Source organism: Meleagris gallopavo, chromosome 10 (assembly GCF_000146605.3).
Source record: "Meleagris gallopavo isolate NT-WF06-2002-E0010 breed Aviagen turkey brand Nicholas breeding stock chromosome 10, Turkey_5.1, whole genome shotgun sequence".
Lineage (NCBI taxonomy): Eukaryota > Metazoa > Chordata > Aves > Galliformes > Phasianidae > Meleagris > Meleagris gallopavo.
The window spans coordinates 19,268,129-19,287,306 of NC_015020.2; the positions used below are offsets into that span (position 1 = coordinate 19,268,129).

The 19,178-nt window shown below is 45.7% G+C and overlaps 1 protein-coding gene across 1 annotated transcript in view; it reads left to right on the top strand.

Moving 5' to 3' along the window:
* Window positions 1-3,281: 3,281 nt before the first annotated feature.
* ROR1 (receptor tyrosine kinase like orphan receptor 1) overlaps window positions 3,282-19,178 on the top strand; it is a 47,530-nt gene continuing 31,633 nt past the window's right edge. Inside the window, exons 1-3 of the mRNA XM_031554982.1 lie at window positions 3,282-3,294; window positions 6,556-6,627; window positions 17,307-17,594. Of these exons, the coding sequence (XP_031410842.1) occupies window positions 3,282-3,294; window positions 6,556-6,627; window positions 17,307-17,594 (373 nt within the window). The remainder of the gene's footprint in view (window positions 3,295-6,555; window positions 6,628-17,306; window positions 17,595-19,178) is intronic.

The window sequence follows — 19,178 nt, forward strand, 5'->3', positions numbered from 1 at the left end:
TCTGGTTTGCAGGAATACCTGCAGTACCCAATGGGGTACTGTGCAGTACTCAGCAGTGTGGTCTTCTGATGGTATCGCCTATTGGTTTTCCAGAACAAATGCTGAGAATGATGGGTTTGAGATGGAGCTTCAGTCTTCCCAGCAGGCTTTAGGGTGGGTGTTTTGGGTATTCTGTTAAGTGCAGGAAACCCCAGCGGCTGCCCGCCTTTGAGCCCGAAGCTTTCCTGGCGTATCCTCATCAAAGAGAGCGGGTCTGCAAGAAAACATAGGGCAGAGGTGTCAAGTGCATGCAGTGTGCTTGGCTTCCTGCCTGCAGTCCCACACAGGGCTCCGTGTTCCCCTCTGACTGTGCATCAGGAGTGGGCTAATCCTTCCATTTATCACAAACCTGCAGGAGCCTGAGGCACGCAGAGGCTCCCAGGTAGAAAGGCTGCTCATCGCCTACGTGCTAAAGAGAGTGCCTGGGGCGGTGTTGGGGTGTTCTGATAGATGGAGTAGGCTGTGATATAAATGAGGTTCCTAACAGCTTCCAGTCCTGCACTAAATCAGATCATCCTGTCGCACTTCTCGCTTTTGAAGCTGAAAATTAATGCGTTGGATACGTGAAATCCACAGAGCTCGAATCGGTGTTGAAGGTTTCCCTATCTAATGCCAATTATTAACCTCCCCCAGGCTACCAATAATGATGTATTACAGATAAATAACATAGCTACGCCTCGGAGTCTACATCATAGGAGTGAGAACAGCATTAACCATTTGACAGCTGTTAGCATCATGCGGTACCAGCTCTGCCCTGCCTGCATGGAACAGCCTGAGGAGCTCTCGTGGGTCCTTTGCCAGCAGAAGGTGTGGTGTCTGACAGAAAGATCAGTTGCAAATGCAGCAATTGCCTTGCATCTGCCTGTGTAAGGGCTTGGCAGAACCAGCTTGGCATTTGCTTTTCCAGCCTTAGAGTAAGCAGGCTAATGACTTAAAGTGAAGCATTTGAAGGAGAAATGCTGTTGTGCAACATTTCATCTTGCTTACCAAACAGATCTCTAGTTAAGGGCTGTTGTGCAGTTTTTATTGCATCTAATGCCTAGGTTGCTCTCTTCCAGGATGTGTGAAGGTGGGCAGTTCCCCCAAGCGTGCAAGGCCAAGTCTTTCAGCAGGAATAGATTTTTCCTATGAACTGTGCTCACTGCCGACACAGGATAGGCAGGTATTTTATACAGATGATCATATTCAGAAATCCCTTTATTTGTAATGAATCAACAGAAGAGGAACAGCTGTTTACGAGGATGGATAGTGATAGGACAAGGGGGAATGGTTTTAAACTGAGACAGGGGAGGTTTAGGTTAGATATTAAGGAGGAAGTTTTTCACGCAGGGTGGTGAGGCAGTGGAACAGGTTGCCCAAGGAGGCTGTGGATGCCCCATCCCTGCAGGCATTCAAGGCCAGGCTGGATGTGGCTCTGGGCAGCCTGTGCTGCTGGTTGGCGACCTGCACACAGCAGGGGGTTGGAACTGGATGAGCATTGTGGGCCTTTGCAACCCAGGCCGTTCTGTGATTCTGTGACATATTGTTAAAGGAAGCATAAGGGCAGTCAGTTCACCTTGAGAGACACTTGGTCTATCTGAAGGGCAGAAAAGCTCTCAACAATTTCCCCTCTTCATTGCAGTTCTGCCTCATCCCGCTGACTGGGAGATTTGGGTGATTCTTGCCTCCTTTTGAACAGCAAGAATTGTGTAATGCAGACATGTCCACTGACACGCAGAGACGCTGATGTCGTGGAAATAGAATCCTCTCTTACATTAAAGATATGAGCAGCATTTGAGGTCTACATTATGGAAATTTCAGGATGGTGCCAATTAAACAGACAAGAAAATTAGTGTATAATGGGTCGTATCCATTACAGTCTGCAGCAGGTATGTCTCGATTTCCTTCAGCACCTCCAGGGTGGGCTGTGGATGGGTTGGTGATGGGCGGATTGCAAAATGCAATGTCTTGGGAGGTGAAATGAAAACGTGTGGGGAGCTTCGAGAGGAGCAGTGAAACAGTGAGAGCTGCAGGAAAAAGATGGTGGAGATAGGGCTAAGAGAACAGCCTCAGGGCATCTTTGTGGGGAGATGTTGGAACGGGTCAGATAGGAACCAGACAAAGGGAAAGATGAAGTGTAGATGTGGAATGTGCAGAAAAGCAAAAAATTCCGAACACTTGGTATAATTAGGGTTCACTCTCATTCTGTATCGTCTTATCTACGATTCCTGTTATCTCAATACTACTTTCAAGTAATACAGCTAAAGGAGACTATTTTCTGAAGATTTTAATTCAGCTTTTTAAGGAGCATTAATGTTGCTAGTAGATCTGCTGCTGCTGCTGTAACATTTACCAATGACTTGGCCAAATAGTGGTGCCCAAATGAGTGCTGACCTTCCCATTGGCATGGGACAGCTTCCATTGGTATGTGTGGGAATGCCTTGCCCGATCTTGTTCTTAGTGTCTTGTGCAATCTGGGTTTTATCACTTCCTTAGGCAAATTCCTTCAGAGGATAACAAATCTCACTCAGCATAGGGTTTCTAAGCAGCTTCAAGAAGAGATTTGCAACTGGAAAACTTCATTTTTATTTAGTTTAATTTTGCATGGTTTATTTTATTGCTCAGATTCGTAGCTCCTTGGCTACTTTAAATACCTCCATGTTCTTTTTGCTATTTTGGGTATCCCACAGTGAGATGTGGGTTGCAGATATTGCAGTCACATTCATAGAAGAAAAATGCTAATCCAGACTTTCTTTAGGGTATGCAGTGAGGGTGTAGAAGGACCCGCAGGTTTGACACACAACAGGAGTTGCCCATTACGAAAATATTTTCATTTTTGTTTGTGTTTGCTTTAAGTAGACATATCTTCTGCCTCAAAAAGATGGGTTGCTACAAGGCCTGGGATTCGTTCTGTGCGACCAGGAGGAAAGCAAGCAGTGCAAACATGCAGCCCTCGTACATTGCTCCTGCTGCCTTGCAAGCAAAACATCCACATTTGCAGACTTAATTCGCTCTCTGCTTTGTTTCTCTATAGCAGATTTATTTCCCATTAAAATCTTCAATCATTTCTGGGTTTGGTGTCATCTTAGCTATCTGCCTTCTTCCTGTTTTGACTTTTGCTCTCTTTCCTTCATGTTACAAATGCATGGTGTAGAGATATTAATTAGCCCGGACGCAGTGCCTGGATTGTCTCCTTTCTTTGTGGGGCAGCAGATGAGGCTGGAAAGGCTGCAGCCCTGTGGTGCAGACACAGCCCCTGAATGATGGCTGCTCATGGTGAGAAAATGAGGCAGCGGTGTGTGCCTGTGATAAGGACAGGCTCTGCAGTTCTTCTTCCTGGGCAGCTTTCTGTAAACCTTATTGAAGTTTATTTAATCACAAAGGCTTTCAAATGACTGACTTGTGTGAAATTCGCTCGGCACTTGTGCAATATGGTAATAAAGTCAGATGTTAGCCAACTTCTCTGTGGGGAGGAGATTTGAATACACTTTGCTTGGCTTTTCACAGAGGTTTTAATTGACTGTTGTGATTTCTCATTAACTTAAGACCATGGATGCATTCAAGGCCAGGCTGGATGTGGCTCTGGGCAGCCCGGTCTGCTGGTTGACGACCCTGCATGTAGCAGGGAGTTGGAACTGGATGAGCACTGTGGGCCTTTGCAACCCAGGCCATTCTAGCATTCTGTGACCAGCATTTCTTCACTGGGACAGAGTTTTGAACAGATATTTAACTTTCGTGCATTAAGATTCTTCATTCATCAGAAAATGAAATCTTACCTGGATGATGGGCCTCTGCCGCTTGTATTAATGGACCTTTCTCCGACAGGCTTTTTGCAAACCACATCTTATTGTTCATATGTTAAAGCAGGGCACAAGAGGGCATTTTTAGTAATTAAACATAAATTCTACGTCTCCTTGTTTGATAACCAATTGCAGTATTAACATAAGGGTTTTCTTTTCTTTTCTTTTTTTTTTTTTGAATGTTGGTAGGTTGGATAGTGGGAAAAATGCATTCCCTGAAGGAGTGGGCTGACACTGGCACAGGCTGCCAGCAGGGTTCTTCACTCAGCACCCCTGGAGATGCTCTCCATCCACAGCTTGATACTGAGAATGCATGAGGGAGTGACACGTTTTTAGGCTCAGCAGTGCTTTGATGGGCTTTTAAGTGTGGTGAAGTCTGAAACAGCCCATGTAACCTTCCTGCAGTAAGGAGGTGTGCACAGGGCTCAGCTGCTCCTTGCACACCATCCCTTCCTGTTCCTGTGGCTGCTGCTGGGCTGTGCTATGGTTCAGGTTATCAAACATCGCCTTACAAGATGTAATTCAGACACTTTCTACAAGAGCTTTCCAAGCAGGAGGCATTTCCTAAGCGAGCTGGGAGTTTTTTGGTGCATTTGAGAGCACAGTAATCTTGATTTCACAAACGCAAAGGAAAATAAGCCCTACTTGGTCTGTGTTTTCTGAATGCATTTTGCTGAAGGAGGCAGAGCTGCTGAGCGAGGTGCAGCAGGAGGCAGCCCTGCTCCTGGGGGGAAGCAGCTCCAGGCTTTGATCCCCTCCCCTCTTTGTTTGCTCGGTGACTTTTTGTTTTCTGCATTAACTTAGAATTAATGGTATGTCCCCATGCTGTGTGGCTGCTCAGTGTGTTCCTTTCAGTGTTTACTGAGAGCATAGAAATACTTTGCTCTGAAATCAGAGCTTTAATTCAGGAGTATTAGAAAACTGCCTTAGTGATGCATAAGGCCATCTCACAAACGGTGGCTTTACCTCCTGGGGAAAAGTGAGCGTGTCTCCCCAGGGAGTTTGGTGTTGGAGTGTAGCTCCTCCTGGAGATCAGGCGATGGCTGTGTGCTCTGGGAGGTTTACCATCACACTTCCAAAGGCTGTTCAAGAAAAAATTGATACAAACACTCTTGGAGCTGCTCCATTCTCAGGTAGAAGGGATGGGAGCACAAGGCAGAGATTGAGCGTCCCACCAGCCACATCCTGTTGGATGTTTGGCCCACTGCTCATCTCTCACATACCCAAAATTTCAAATCCTGGTGCCATTGGCCATGGTGTCATCCTGCTGAGAGATTGCCATCACCACTGAGCTCTGCTCCAAGCTGTTTTCCTTCAGCCTGGCAAGTTGCTCAGCCCCCAGTCCCTAATGTTTGAGTTAGTTAAGAGGCTGAAGTGTCTGGGGAGTAAGTGTCCTGAAAGCAATACAGCAGGAGGGGAGTTTGTGCTAGTGGTGTGGACATCTGAAGTGACACCAGTGCTAATACAGACAGCAGGAGCCTGGCTCTGCTGCTGCACCCATAGCAGTGGGAAAGATGGCAACAGCTTGGAAAAGCTTGTGCTGCACAATGACACAAAGACATTAAATAATACAGAAAACAAATTGAAAAAAAAGAATGTAGAGGAACAGACACAGTGGGACAAGGTCTTGGCTTGCACTGTGGGTAGCTTCGGAGCGGTGCCATTGCACACGGGCTCAGGATCTGTCCCCATCAGTGGGTCTGTGCCCCGCACATCTGCACAGGCCGGGGACTGCGCTCGTAGGTGAGTTATAATGGCTGCAGGTTCTGTGTTTACATTGGAAATACTTGACAGAGCCTTAAATAAGCAGTGCTACCAGGTGGGCTTTTAAGAAAGACGATATTTATAAAAAGTGCAGTGGCTGTATCTGAACTGAACTGCCGTGTGCGTTTGTATGACATTGTGTTTACAGTTTGCTCGTGATTTCTTAATGAACTCGAAAGTTGCTCACTGATCAAATAAAAGCAGGAGATCTTTGGATATCCTTGCACTGAGGTTGCTTTGGACTTAAGGGATGGTGCCAAAATAAAAACGGTACGCTCTACAATGTCCTTTACAACGTTCTCCTTCTGGGTGCTGCTCAGCATCTCTGTGCATGCGTTGGTGCTGGAGATCCAGCCAGAGACAGGGTCAGCCTTCCCACATCTCAGATAGATGTGTGTTAAATCCCAGGGAAAAGATACAGCAGCGGTGATGAGATGCTCCCGATGTTCAGACCAGTCTCTGAGGCCTGCGTTTACATGAGTTGCATGAGAGTTTCTCATATAAGTAGCCCTGTTAACTTCAGTCCATAAACGGTGTCTTTTCTTGTGCTCATGGGTTCACGGGATTAAAATCTCTACAACTGTTAGTAGATAACATGTTCAGCAGCCTCGGAGCGCTGTGTTTCTCTTAGCTGCAGCACCGTGCAGTCGTTCTACCTCTATAAAAACCCAGGGAGGGACTTTAAGGTGGGCCAAGCACATCTCAGAGCTTGGCTGCTTGATTAACACAAGGCCTCCCGGTGACAGCACAGCCAAACAAGCTCCAGCCCTGGCACTGTGCCTTTTTCCACTTCGCTGCTTCTGCTGCCCATATGTTTCAGCTGCCAACACAGAGCATCGGGCGCATTTTAATCACTGGTTTTCTTCAAATAATTTTACTACTGTGAGAGCAAATGTACAAATGCCTTTTACACTCTTCGTGATACAGAACTGCTGTAGTAACAGCATTCTTTTTTTCTGTTTTTCTCTTCCAGGAGCAAATTCATCAGTGGTTGTTGATTTCATGCCTACGTCATCATGGAACATCTCAAGTGAGCTAGATAAAGGTAAGTGGACAGAAAATGTACAAGTGTGTGAAATCAGACTTTAAAATCCTAGTAATTCTTCTTGACTCGGCCAAATCAACAAACAAAGGGATGAGGGAGCATTTAAGATAAGCCTTGTTTGCCTTGTGATCCTTTGACATTTAATTACGTGCAGTTCTGTGATTCCTGGAGATTGCTGTGTTCGTTTCTTGTTCCAGTAAAATGTTCCACATGGTAAAAGCATTTCAAGATGTGAGCTCTGCTGGTTTATGAACTGCTTGACATTTTGTCTGGTGGATCTTAGGCTCTGAAAGCAAAGTTAACAAGCATTAGGCAGAGTCATTTTGTCTCATTGTGTTTTATTATGAATTTTAAAGGCTTTAAATTAATAGGAGGTAAAAATACATTTGCAAGTGGTAATTCTGTGTGATTTTGAGCTCTCTGAAGAGGGTATAGTGAGAGAAAGAGATATATTTCTTATTCCCCTTCATTTTGTAAAGTATGCTCCACCAGCACTTTAACCCAAACTGCTTAGCTTCCTCTAGCCCATATTCCAAGCTTGCAGCTTCTGAGTCAGCTCTTTGAAACCCTTCTAAAGCACCGTTCACAGTGGAGGATGCTGCTCTCCTCCCTAACTGTTCCATTTGTCAGACAGTCTCTTTCCATTTGCATATAATTTTGTCAACCATTAACTATTTAGACTGACATTTCCCATCATGGAGTTCTGCCACGGACTGTTTCTCCAAATCTCATAGTCTGCGTTTTGTTAATGCTTTGTATGAACATGTGTGCATAAAGTTTTATGTTGAAGCATAAATGTGTTTTTTGTACTAAATATGAAGGGAATCTCTAGTTCTGGTGGTTAACTCTTTCACTGAAAGCAGTTATGTGTCAGTTCTCCAGGCAGCATTTACTTACAGGGCAGCTTTTCCACAAGGATGTAGTCCTTCATCACTGAACTGAGGGTCATACCTTGATGAGGTGAAAGAAATATTCTTTGCCAACCACTGCTGGTGATGTATTCTTCATTCTCCATGGTGAGCCCCACTGGTTTGATTGATAAAGGGCCTGCAGTTGGTTGGCTCTGTGTCACAGGGGAAGGTGTGTGCCTCCAACCAAAGCCCAGACAGAGGGAAAGGTGCACAAATGATACCAGAGGTAATGTAACTTTTCAGCAAATCCAATCTGAGCTGAACTGAAAAGTAGCCCCCAGTAACTTCCTTGTTATTATTCCTTATTAGAGTTTTGTGTCAAATTTTTCTTATGATCAGGGTGATTTTTTACTGGTACTTTGGCTAGGCCTGCTCTCTCAGCAGGACATACCTCCATGTGAGCTCTGTCCATCCTTAGAATGACTGACCGAGCTCGGGAGCAGAGCAAGGTACTTGCAGGCAGCATGCACTGCATGAATGATCCTCTGTGTTCTGTGTCTGCTGCCTAACCACTAAAATCACCAAAGTGCCAGGCTATACCAGCTGGGGTTTGGATGTCGCAGTGAGCAGAGGTGAAGTTTTGGGCACTGAACCATCCTATTGCTCAAACCAAAGCCTGTAGCTTCTGCTCCAGCACTGAGCCTGCCCTCAATGTTCACAATCAGAACATTTTCCAAGTTACTTTCATGGCACCTGTTGCTGAGTTGTTTTGTCAGAAACAGGTAAAATGAAGTTTCACACTTCTAATCCACCTGGAATGCAGCAATTATCAGTGGCTGGGCTGAATCCTGCATTCCTGGGGGATTACCGGCCCCTTTGCTTGCCCTGATTAGCATTTAGACAGCTGTAAGCTCACACACCTAAACATGGATTTACATATGTGATTAAAATGCATTTGCTGCCCAAAAAGCTTAGTCAGAGGGGCAGGTTCCTCTGTGTGCCCACAGGCCAAGCGAGACACACATGCCCTGTCTTGCCCATAAAAGCAGGGGCTTTCATGTGGGTGCTGCCATCTCTCAGGAAGGTCTTTGAAACCCTCACATATGGAAAGCAAAATACACTGCAGCACATGCTGATAGAGGCATGCACTTTGTTTCCATTTCTTTTTGCAAGCAAGCGTCTCGAGGCATCAACATCCACTTGTCTTTGCTGCAGTCAGCCATGAGGTCATGCGGGCGGCCCAGTAAAACTTATTTTAAAGCCTATTAAGTTCACCACATGAAAGCGGTTTCCAGCCAGATTTCCCAATTAAGCAGCTGTCCACATTAAGTGGCTCTAACTCTATCTGCTGCCTTGTGGAAATAAGCATGTCTTCCTTGAACACGCCTTCGGCGTTTGGAAAGGAGGAACGGCTCGTGGGCTCGTTAAACAATATTCTGCGTTTTGAAATAATTACTTAATATGGTGCTTTCCCTACCTCGGAGAGTTCTACAGCGATTATCTTACAACTGAGCCCTATTCAGGTTTCAATTTCTATTAAATAAGCTAAATCGACAGCATTAAACAGTTGCCTGTTTATTCTTTTTAACAGGAAATGAATTTAAAAGAGACGCAGCCACCCGTGAAGAGCTGTTGAAAGCAACGATTGATGGGAGGGAGGAGGTGGTTTCTCACCAAAACCTTAAAAAAACAAACAAACTATGCATAAAAATAAAAAAATAATCGCCGTTAAAATAAGAGAAATGTAGCTATGAGCGTTTTCCTCTTTACCAACTTGGTAAATCACGGTGTGCAGAGGGACTGCCACAAGGGAAAAGAGAAATGAAAACGCGATCAAATAAGTATTTAATTATATAAGGAGAAATAAGCGGACTTCAGGGGAAGAGAGGGGGCCTGGTGGGAGGGAAAAGCCCATCCCAGAGGGAGGAGGCAGGATGTGAGCCTCCTGCCACAGGTTGCTGCTCAGTTCTCCTTTGGCTTGGAGACCCCACAGCACTGCTGTGTTTGGGGCACGGTGCTGTGAGGGACAGGCTCAGCTTTCCTGCTGCTTAAGACTCTCTGGTTTCCCGTTTCTTTGCACCTATGCATCACCTTCCCAGTGTCAGCCAGGCTCCAGCTCTTGGTCCAAGAAAGTTTTGCGTTTACCATGAGATGTTGGTTTCCTGATGGAACCAAATGGTGGTGGAAGAGTTGACTTTTCCTTGCATCAGATTTGAAAGAAAACCTTTCCCTGTGAGATCTGCAGATCCTGCATATATTCCTTTCCCTTTTCATGGCCTGTCTGCTTTGATAAACAAGTATAAAACACTGGAATGATCCCAGGGCTTGGGATCCGTTTTCATTTTGAGACATCTGCCATCCCAAGCCTGGGCTCACAGCTCCCTGCCGCTCTCAGCTCTGCACGGCACGGACCTCAGTGCAGAGAGCAAACATTCCCCAAGGAGAGGGCAGCAGGAGGCAGGATTTTGCAGAATGTGTCCCAAATCCACTGGCGGTGGTTTGAGGTGAAGCTGGAATTTATCTTCATGCATTCCGAGGCACACACCAATACAAAGATCACCTGTAGCAAGGCATGGTGTGGAGCAGCCTAGAGCAGAAAATGACCAGGGCAGGGTGAAGCGGGGCATGGAGAGCTGCAGTGTTTGCAGTGCTACCCTGCACAGCACTGTGCACATCAGTGACTTTTGGAGAAGGCAGCCTTGCCATCCGTGCTGACAAACCCGTGCTGAAGCTGTCGGCTCAACAATTCCTTCCAGGCAGGGATATGCCCTGGCCTTGAGTCTTCATAGAGAAAATCCTTCTGATGGCCTGGGGAGAATTTAACTCTTAGGCAAACTACATCTTAAGAAACATCAACAAAAGCAACCGAGGACAAAGCCGGGCGGGTCGGGGCCTCCTGACTTCAGCCTCAGTCCTTTGGAGATTTCCAGATTTTCTTTTGAAATCACTGGACGTGAATTTGATACGTGTGGTGAAAGGGGAAGAATTACAGCTTTCGCATTCATGCACAATTTACCTTTTTATTTTCCTTTATTATCTGGGGGATATTGGGTAAATCAGGCTCCCCCGATGGGGCTCAGGGTTCGGATTCTATTTGTGGGGTCCCGTTAGTAGCACGGCAGTAAATTACTGCTGCTTTGTTTGAAAATTTTTTTAGCCACAGTACATTAGCTCCTTTTGTTTGCTTTTCCACTGACGGAGCGCGCGTTTCTATTTGAGAATTTGTGTTTCTTGAATGTCTCATTTATAAATAACACAGGGTGTGAAATTTGAAGGTCGCGGGACAAAACGAGAAAAAGAAACCACCCTGGGTAACACGTGGCATTTGTGGCAGAAGTCTTGCACGAAATGCTTTGCTTACGTGGGATTTTGTGTAACCTCAGTGTGTGCAGCGAATGTCTGACCATTGTACATAAGGTAACCATATATAATAACCTTTTCCTGGCTCATCCAGCTATCTTTGTTTATTTGAAAGATTGATAGATCAGAGGGTCAAGGGACGTGTTTTATTGTAAGTTTCTGTTCCAAATTTCCTGACATTTTTGGTTTAAAAAAAAAATAGAGCTTTAAAAGGCACAGAAAAGGCTAATAAGAACCAGATCCTCAAGTGATGCTATGTCAAAATGTCAAAAATAACAGCTTTTCTTTGACTCGACGGCATTAATCTTAGGGCACATACCTTTCTGTGCACCCTTCCTTTAATAGCTGGAGTTTTTGTGTGCAGCTCTTTACTGCCGAGCAGCTTCTAAAGTGACAACAAAATCCCTTGATGGTTTTCAGTAGTTTGGTTTATAGCTGGATGTGGACGTTTGTTTACCTATTCCAAATCACTTTTTTTTTGTGATAAAGTTTAGAGGCTTCCTACTTGCGCTATAAAACTGGTTCCTAAGTAAAGAAAGGCTTCATTTCCCCTTGCTGGATTACAGCATCAGAGCTATCACCGGGGCGGCGGTCCTCAAACCTGGGAGCAAACTCAGGGTAGCAGAGGCAGATGTGAGCCCTCACGTTCATAAGAGGAATTCAGAGGTGTGAGGGGCAGCGAGGTGTACAGCCCCCATCCTGGAGCAGTGGGATTCAGGTGCTCAGCCCTGATAACTTTGGAAGGCCCAAGGATCTGTGCTCTGTTTCCCTCCATCAGCCCACCCACCCTTATGGCCCTCGGCAGTCCTGAAGCTGCTAATGATCGGAAAGCAGCAATTAATTATGAGAATCTCAAACGTCGCAAACATCGCGTGGGGACGTTGGAAAGCTGATAAAGCCTTGGGCAGCAGGTTTTGGCCTGTTTCAGGTCAGTGTGTGATCCTCGGGTAGCATTCATGCCTCAAATAATGGCTGGGTAGAGAAAGCCCTGCACACAGCTGCAGTGTGTATCCTGAGTTGAGCCTTGCACATACGCAGTGCTGAGGAAAACAAGCGGGGCGAGCAAATACAGGAGTGTGTTTCCTTTTGTCCCAGGAGATTTGACATCGAATATTTCCGCTTGTTTGTCTGGGCTTCTTTAACTCTGATATCCTTCATATGGGTTGCCAAATCGTGGGTCGAGTGCGGTATCCCTTTCCTCCCACTGCCGTTCCTCTACTTTTATTCATTTGAAATAAGTGAAATTCCAGCCGGGAGTCTTCCTTTTGCCCCCTTTAATAACAAGGGGCTGTTGATCGGACCCGCAGATCGGACCTGCCAGGAGTTCTCTTCCTTTGTGAGTTACGGGCAGATGAAGCAAGCCATGGTTAATCCTTTTTCCAACTGAGAAATATGTGCTCTGTCAATGGCCGCACTTGGGTAAGAAATTCTGCTGGTTCCTTCTTCAGCTTAACTGGAAGAGCATAAAACTCTGCTCAGCTGAACACGTGAAGCAAACAGAAAAACCCATCCTGCAAGTTCTGGGTGGGCTCGGAGTTGTAGACTTTCTCCCTTGAGAGCAATTCTGTATGGAACATTCCCACTGCCGGAGCGGATGGCGGTGCTGATAAATGGGAATGTGGGCTGCATCCACATGTAGCGTCATCTGGGCTAATGTGGCTCATCTCAAGCTCAGAGGAAATGGAAATCATAGAACGATTAAGGTTGGAAACGATCTCTACTACAGCAAGTCCATCTGACAACTCATCTCCACCATGCCTACTGCAGTGCCCAGTGCCCCGCTGCAATGGGTTTAAGCTGCCCTTGTGCCTGCAGCGACCTGAAGGAGGGTTTTGATTTGAGCTTTTTCCTGAACGTTTTGAAAGATTAGAAGGGCTCAAAGAAGAGGATAAGTGAAACAATCGTTCTTCTCATGAAACGAATGGTTCGGGGACTAATCCTGCATCCCCACCGTGCCTTAAACACTCAGTGAAACCAGAAACGCGGAGCACGCACGGTGCAGCAGAACCCTCCTATGGACAGGGAGGCTTTTACTGCTCTGAGAGGTGTCTTTGGTAATTTAAGATAGAGCAACCATGTGGTCGCAGAGGAGATTAACATTCCTTGGCCAGAGAGGATGAGCTTTTATTTTGAAAGCCACCTGGGTTCCACTTAAAAGTGGTGGAATACTTCAGAATTTATTACGGCTGAGCAGGCTCCTATTTAACAATGTCAAGACATAGCTGTGGAAATACACACACTTTTCTTCTTTGGAGACACGCAACGCACTACATTTCGTCCTCGCACAGCTGTTGCTGTTCTGTAACATCAAATCAGCGCAGCGTTTGGCCACGAAGGATACCTAATATTTGGATTTTATATGCAGTGTCTCCAATTTATGCGCTTAGAATCATGAAGATGACTTATGATGTGTTGTGTTTGCATTGGCAACGGCTCAAAACCAGAAATATATTTCAGGCTTGGCTTTCCAGATATTATCTCAAGTCATTTAAAAGTTCATTATAGGGCACCCGCTAGTGCTGCTATAGTAAAAGGGCTGTCAGCATTTTTCAAGGGTTTATAACTCAGCCATTAAAAAAAAAAATGTCTGTGGGCTGAAACTTGGCATTCAGGGGGGTAGACCCAGCAGTAAATTGTTTTTACAAATTAAAAAAAAAAAGTCAATTGACTATTATTAAATTATAGGTGGGCTAAATTTTATTTAGAACTTATTCAGGCTATTCTCCTGTACTTCTGTAAATTAAAATGTGTCTCATAGAGAGCAGCTCTAAAATACGGACCAGCTGTTGTTGTTCTTGAAATCCTGAGATTGAACTGAAAATATAACAAGAGCGCTTATCCCAGCGTAGCACTTTTCACCTTCAAAGTGCTTTACGAGCATTATCTCATTAATGTACATAGCAGCCTCCCCATGATGTAAGAGGGATTATTATCCTCACTTTATAGCTGGAGAAACCGAGCCAAAAGGTTTAAGGCTGTTTTTAAAAGGACTTAGTTGCACAAATCCCGTGTGAGCTTTGATTGGCTTTGGGTGTCTGCTTCCCTTCGGCTCTTCTGAAAATCCCAGCCGGGGTGATTCACCCAGCGCTGCTCGGAGCCAGCATTGCACTCACACTTTCCAATGGCTGCTGCCACTTGAGTGTCGTTAACTTGTGCGTAAGAACCATCACGTTTCTAACAAATTATTCTTTTGGGCAGAGAGAGTCAGCTTGGGGCGGCAGCCCTGCTCACCCCCCGCTGAAGCCCAGAAGGAGGATCTACCCCTGATTCTCTTGGCCTCTTTTGTCCCAAGGTAGACAGCGTTAGAGCTGATGGCACCAGAGAGCGGCTGGACAGAAACCTGAGGAGTTATTCTGTTGTTGGTTGTTGTAAGGGAGAGGATGGTGGTGGTAGCTTTGGGGATTTGATGGGCTTTGGTAGGTAAGGGTTAAATTTGAAGGCTGGAAGTAGAATTGGGCTTCCCTTTGGCTGCCCTGTGCTAGGTGAGGGCAGCAGTGTGTGGCACTTATCCGTTCTCGTAGTCCAGTTCTCCTCAGGTTCCCAAACCTGGCATGGTTTGGAAGCACTGTTGGACCTTCAGCTCATTGTCAGTAACAGAAATGCTTCACCCATGAGAAACTTCTTGCGAAGATTCCAGCTGCCTGGAACTTTCCCTGCTCACGTCTCATCTCAGGTGCTTTACAGTCTGCTGCCTGAGCTGATGTAAGGTTTGGATGCAAACTGCATGGATTGAAGGACTAAGCTAAGCTAAATTTTGAGGGTGCTATTTGTTGTGGAGTTCCTGTAACAGTTTGCAGAGAAGGCAAAGAAAGCTTGGGGAAGAGTGGGAAGTCCTGGCACCAGAGGCTGCTTCTGTGGGTACCTGCAGAGAAGCTGCCCCATAGCTCTTGCTGTGATGACCGTACTTCCCCATTGCCTCACTGTTGGCACTGGTACTTTGAAATCCTTCTGCATTTGGGATCCTACCCAACATCATTATTATTCCTTTATTTGCTTCTTCTGTACACTCCATTTTTTAATATTCTATTTACTGTTGGTTGTCAGCAAGACCATCACAGGACTGAAGCCATTCTGTTTTCTGTCTGTATTGCACTGAAGGTGTCTGAACTTCTATCTTTGAAACACAATCAGGAGTTATGTAAAGGATTGTGATGTAGAAGTGTATTGGATCACTAAGTGTTGTTATCCACTTCCACGTGATTAGTGTGACTTTGTTAAGCACAGACTGTGGGGAGAGCCCAAGAATGCGTGTGTTGATTTAGGTGGTACTTCCCAATGAGGTGATGAAGGTGCAAGTCAGAAATGTTTTTAGTCGTGCAGAAGTGGCTCTGGAGGGGTAAGGAGCAGCCTGGCACTCAGGTGGGATGCTGAGCCCGTTGTCTGCCTTCACCACTCAGCTGCGTTGACACCAGACACGGTTTTAGCTAACCAGGTCCATAGGAGCACAGGTAGCAGTATGATTTTGCAGTTTCATATCTGCGTGTTGACAAACTTGATCAGTGAAAGATTGCTGTGTGGGCAGCTCCTTTGTGCATAGCGCTTATCCTAACAGCACCTCGGGAGAACAGGGGTGTGCTGCAAATCCAGGGTAAGAACTCACACACTAAGGAGATTAAATACAAAGAGGAGAGATACTGATACTCACAAGACATAATGAAGGGAGTAGCCAGTGAAGACATGATTAAAAGAAGTAATTAGGGAAGTGGATCAGTTGAGTAAGGTACTTAGCCAAGCTGTTTTTATTGGGTGCTGGAGATCTTTCTCCTAATTTCAGGCAGGCTTGCTGCTGCAGGTAACAGTGGATGCAGCCGCTCCAGCAGCACAAATTCACTGACTGATGGGCCTCACCGACCCCCCAGTCCTGCTGGCAGAGCACAGCAGCAGGGCCCCAGATTTCCCACTGCCCGGCCGCCCTGCCGAGACAGCCAGCACTGCTAATGGGCTCTGCCCACTAATGACCACGTTGGGTTTGAACCTGTGACACCGAGATGAAAGCTCGCGTATTCCATTCCCCTAACCCAATCCATCTCGCTCTCTGCCTCTAAAGGATTTAATTAAATGCTGAGTACAGTTAACTAGAAATGGCCTTCTTCCTGACCGATGCAGAATGAAATAGCACTTGACAGAAGAAGGCAATGCTCATGAATGGATTAGAAGAGATTAATTTTGTGAAATCGTGATTTAACATTCTCTGTCTTAACAGAATGAAAGAATTCCTGATCTTATACTTGCAACTATCATGAGACCTATTTCAGATTAAACTTCAGTGCCCTCCCCAGAGGAAGCACTGAGAAGAAAACCTTCATCTTACAGATACGATCCCCATTCCTTCATCTGTGCTCTTAGTGCTTGCAGAGCCATTCAGAACGTGGTTCCTGTCTGTGCTGCTCTGCAGCTCCATTAAAAATGGCTCTGAGGTCCTTGTTGCTGAGGGCTTATTTCATACATTGGTACATTTTGTGGATGCAGACATGAGCAGGGCAGATGTGTGAGGCACAAACAATAAAATAAGCGGCTGAATTTACAATGGATATTTTTGCATTTACTGGTTAGCGAAAAGGAAAAAAAAATTAAACAGAGGAGAGGCATTACATCTTTCTGCTGTGTTGAATGAAGCCAAATATAGGAGAATGCTGAGAAAGTAGAGAAAATCTATGGATGTACAAAGGAAAAGAAGCTTTTGAGAACAACAGTATGACTATTGTGTGACTACTATGAGTGCTGTGTCCAGGTCTGGAGCCTCCAGTACACGAAAGACAGGGAGCTGTTGGAGAGTGTCCAGAGGAGGGCCACAAGGATGATCAGGGAGCTGGAGCACCTCCCCTACAAAGACAGGCTGAGGGAGCTGGGCTTGTTCAGCCTGGAGAAGAGAAGGCTGCGGGTGACCTCATTGCAGCCTTCAGTACCTAAAGGGAGCCTACAAACAGGAGGGGAATCAACTCTTTGAAAGGGTAGATAACAGCAGGACAAGGGGAAATGGTTTTAAGTTGAGGGATGGAAGATTTAGGTTGGATGCTGGGGGGAAGTTCTTTGCTGTGAGAGTGGTGAGGTGCTGGAACAGCTGCCCAGAGAGGCTGTGGATGCCCCGTCCATCCCTGGAGGTGTTCAAGGCCAGGTTGGATGGGGCCCTGGGCAGCCTGGGCTGGTACCAAACGGTGAGGTTGGTGGCCCTGCATGTGGTACGGGGGTTGGAGATTCATCATCCTTGAGGTCCCTTCCAACCCAGGCTGTTCTGTGATTCTGTGACTACAGTGTAGTGAAAATAGTAAAATTTGTTCCTTTTTTCACTGTGCAAAACTATGTGGAGCTCACAGTGGCCCTGAAACCCAAATTAAGAAGGAGAATTTTTGGCTAAACCCGATGGCCACTTCCTTCATTTCTCTTTCAAAGACAGGAACGAGAGCTCTTTCAAATAACACATCCCAAGCTGGATTTTTTTAACTCACGTCGTTTCTTTTTCCACGACAGATTACTTCTTGACGCTGGACGAGCCGATGAACAACATCACCACCACTCTTGGTCAGACCGCAGAGCTGCACTGTAAGGTGTCCGGCAATCCTCCGCCCACCGTGCGCTGGCTGAAGAACGACGCTCCCGTGGTCCAGGAGCCCCGGCGCATCTCCTTCCGAGCAACCAGCTACGGCTCCCGGCTGAGGATCAGGAACCTGGACACCACCGACACCGGCTACTTCCAGTGCGTCGCAACCAACGGCAGGAAGACTGTTTCTACGACCGGTGTGCTGTTTGTCAAATTTGGTACGTTGTGTCCTTTGAAGCTGTTTGAGTTGTTACTTAGGAAAATAGTGCGGGTAACTCTGGAGAAAGTTCTTAGAGTCGTAGGATATCCCAGGTTGGAAGGGATCCGTGGGATCTTCAAGTCCAGCTCATATGTTGTTTTAACCACTGAAAACAAGGGCAATGACTCTGGAAGCACTCAAGGCCAGGCTGGATGTGGCTCTGGGCAGACTGGTCTGGTGGTTGGCGACCCTGCACTTAGCAGGGCGTTGGCGCTAGATGAGCACTGTGGTCCTTTTCAGCCCAGACCATTCTGTGATACGATTCTATGATGGAATGGTATCAGCCAGCAGGATTGCTTGCTGCTCAGCTGAGATGCTCATCATGCCAGCTGTAATGGTGGTCTTTAGTATACAAAAGCCCAGTAGAACCAGGGCATAAACAGGGACCGCTGAGCAGCACATTGATACACCAACTGGGCGGATTCAGACCAGATGATAAAAGCTGTGATTTTCTCAAGTGCCCAAGTAGCATCCTCTTTTTCTAGTAAGTGAGAAATTCAGCTTGCAGCTTGGAGAAGATTGGAGATGGAGTGAAAACGTTCTGTGTAGACCCACTAGTGATATATATATACCTTTCAGATAACATAAGCATTTCTTCGAAGCTTATATTGAGGCGATTGCCTTCATAGACAGTCTTATGACTGGGATGATTCCAGACATGAGATGGGTTTTGTGCATCTTATCCATCTCCACTCAGGGTGAAATATTTCATTGAGGTGAGAATGCTTGCATGGAACCCCAGGCAGCCCTCATAGTGACACAGTGTGAATGATGTATCCGATGTGTGCCGGAGTCTTTCATCATGAATCTCTAAATTCTAATAAGAAATTGGTCATCAGATTTTCTCATAAAGTAATTATCCTTTAGTTTATATCTGAAATTTAGGATATTTTAATCTAAAAAATGGCACTTTTATAGATTCTGCTGTAGAAAACACAGAATATTTTTTGTGGTTTGCTGACTGGAGCAACATTTAATCTTACAACTCAATTTCTAAAGCAAATGCTCATTAATATGAATGTCTCTTAAACCTGCTGCAGCTGACTCTTCAGTTTGCTCTGTGCTGCTGAACTGCAGTCAGCTCAGCCAGTCCAGTATTTGCCAAATTATAAATGCCAAAGGCACCACCAGCAAAACACTGTCAGCCAACGCCTGCTGAATCAGGCCAAGGATGAACACCCTGAAACACAATGAAGATTGATAGGGGGAAGTGATGCTGTTTTCTCCCACTTATAGTGAGAACATGCTTTTGTACAAGCCTCCTGTGGTTTGCTGCAGCCTTTTTTGTCGTGACCCCAAACACAGTCGAATTACAGAATCAGTCCCTCAGCTGTTTATTACCCTTATCTACAGCATTTTGTAGACAGTCACTGCTACAGGATACAGTCTTGTCTTTGCTATTGAGAAATGGAGACTTGCCTGTTGAACTACATAAACCACATTCAACATGACAGACTGTTACTTTTATCTTTTAAAAGGTTTTGAAAAGCTTCCTGCTTGTTACCTCACTATAACTCATCACACTGTTTTTCTTCTGTCACTT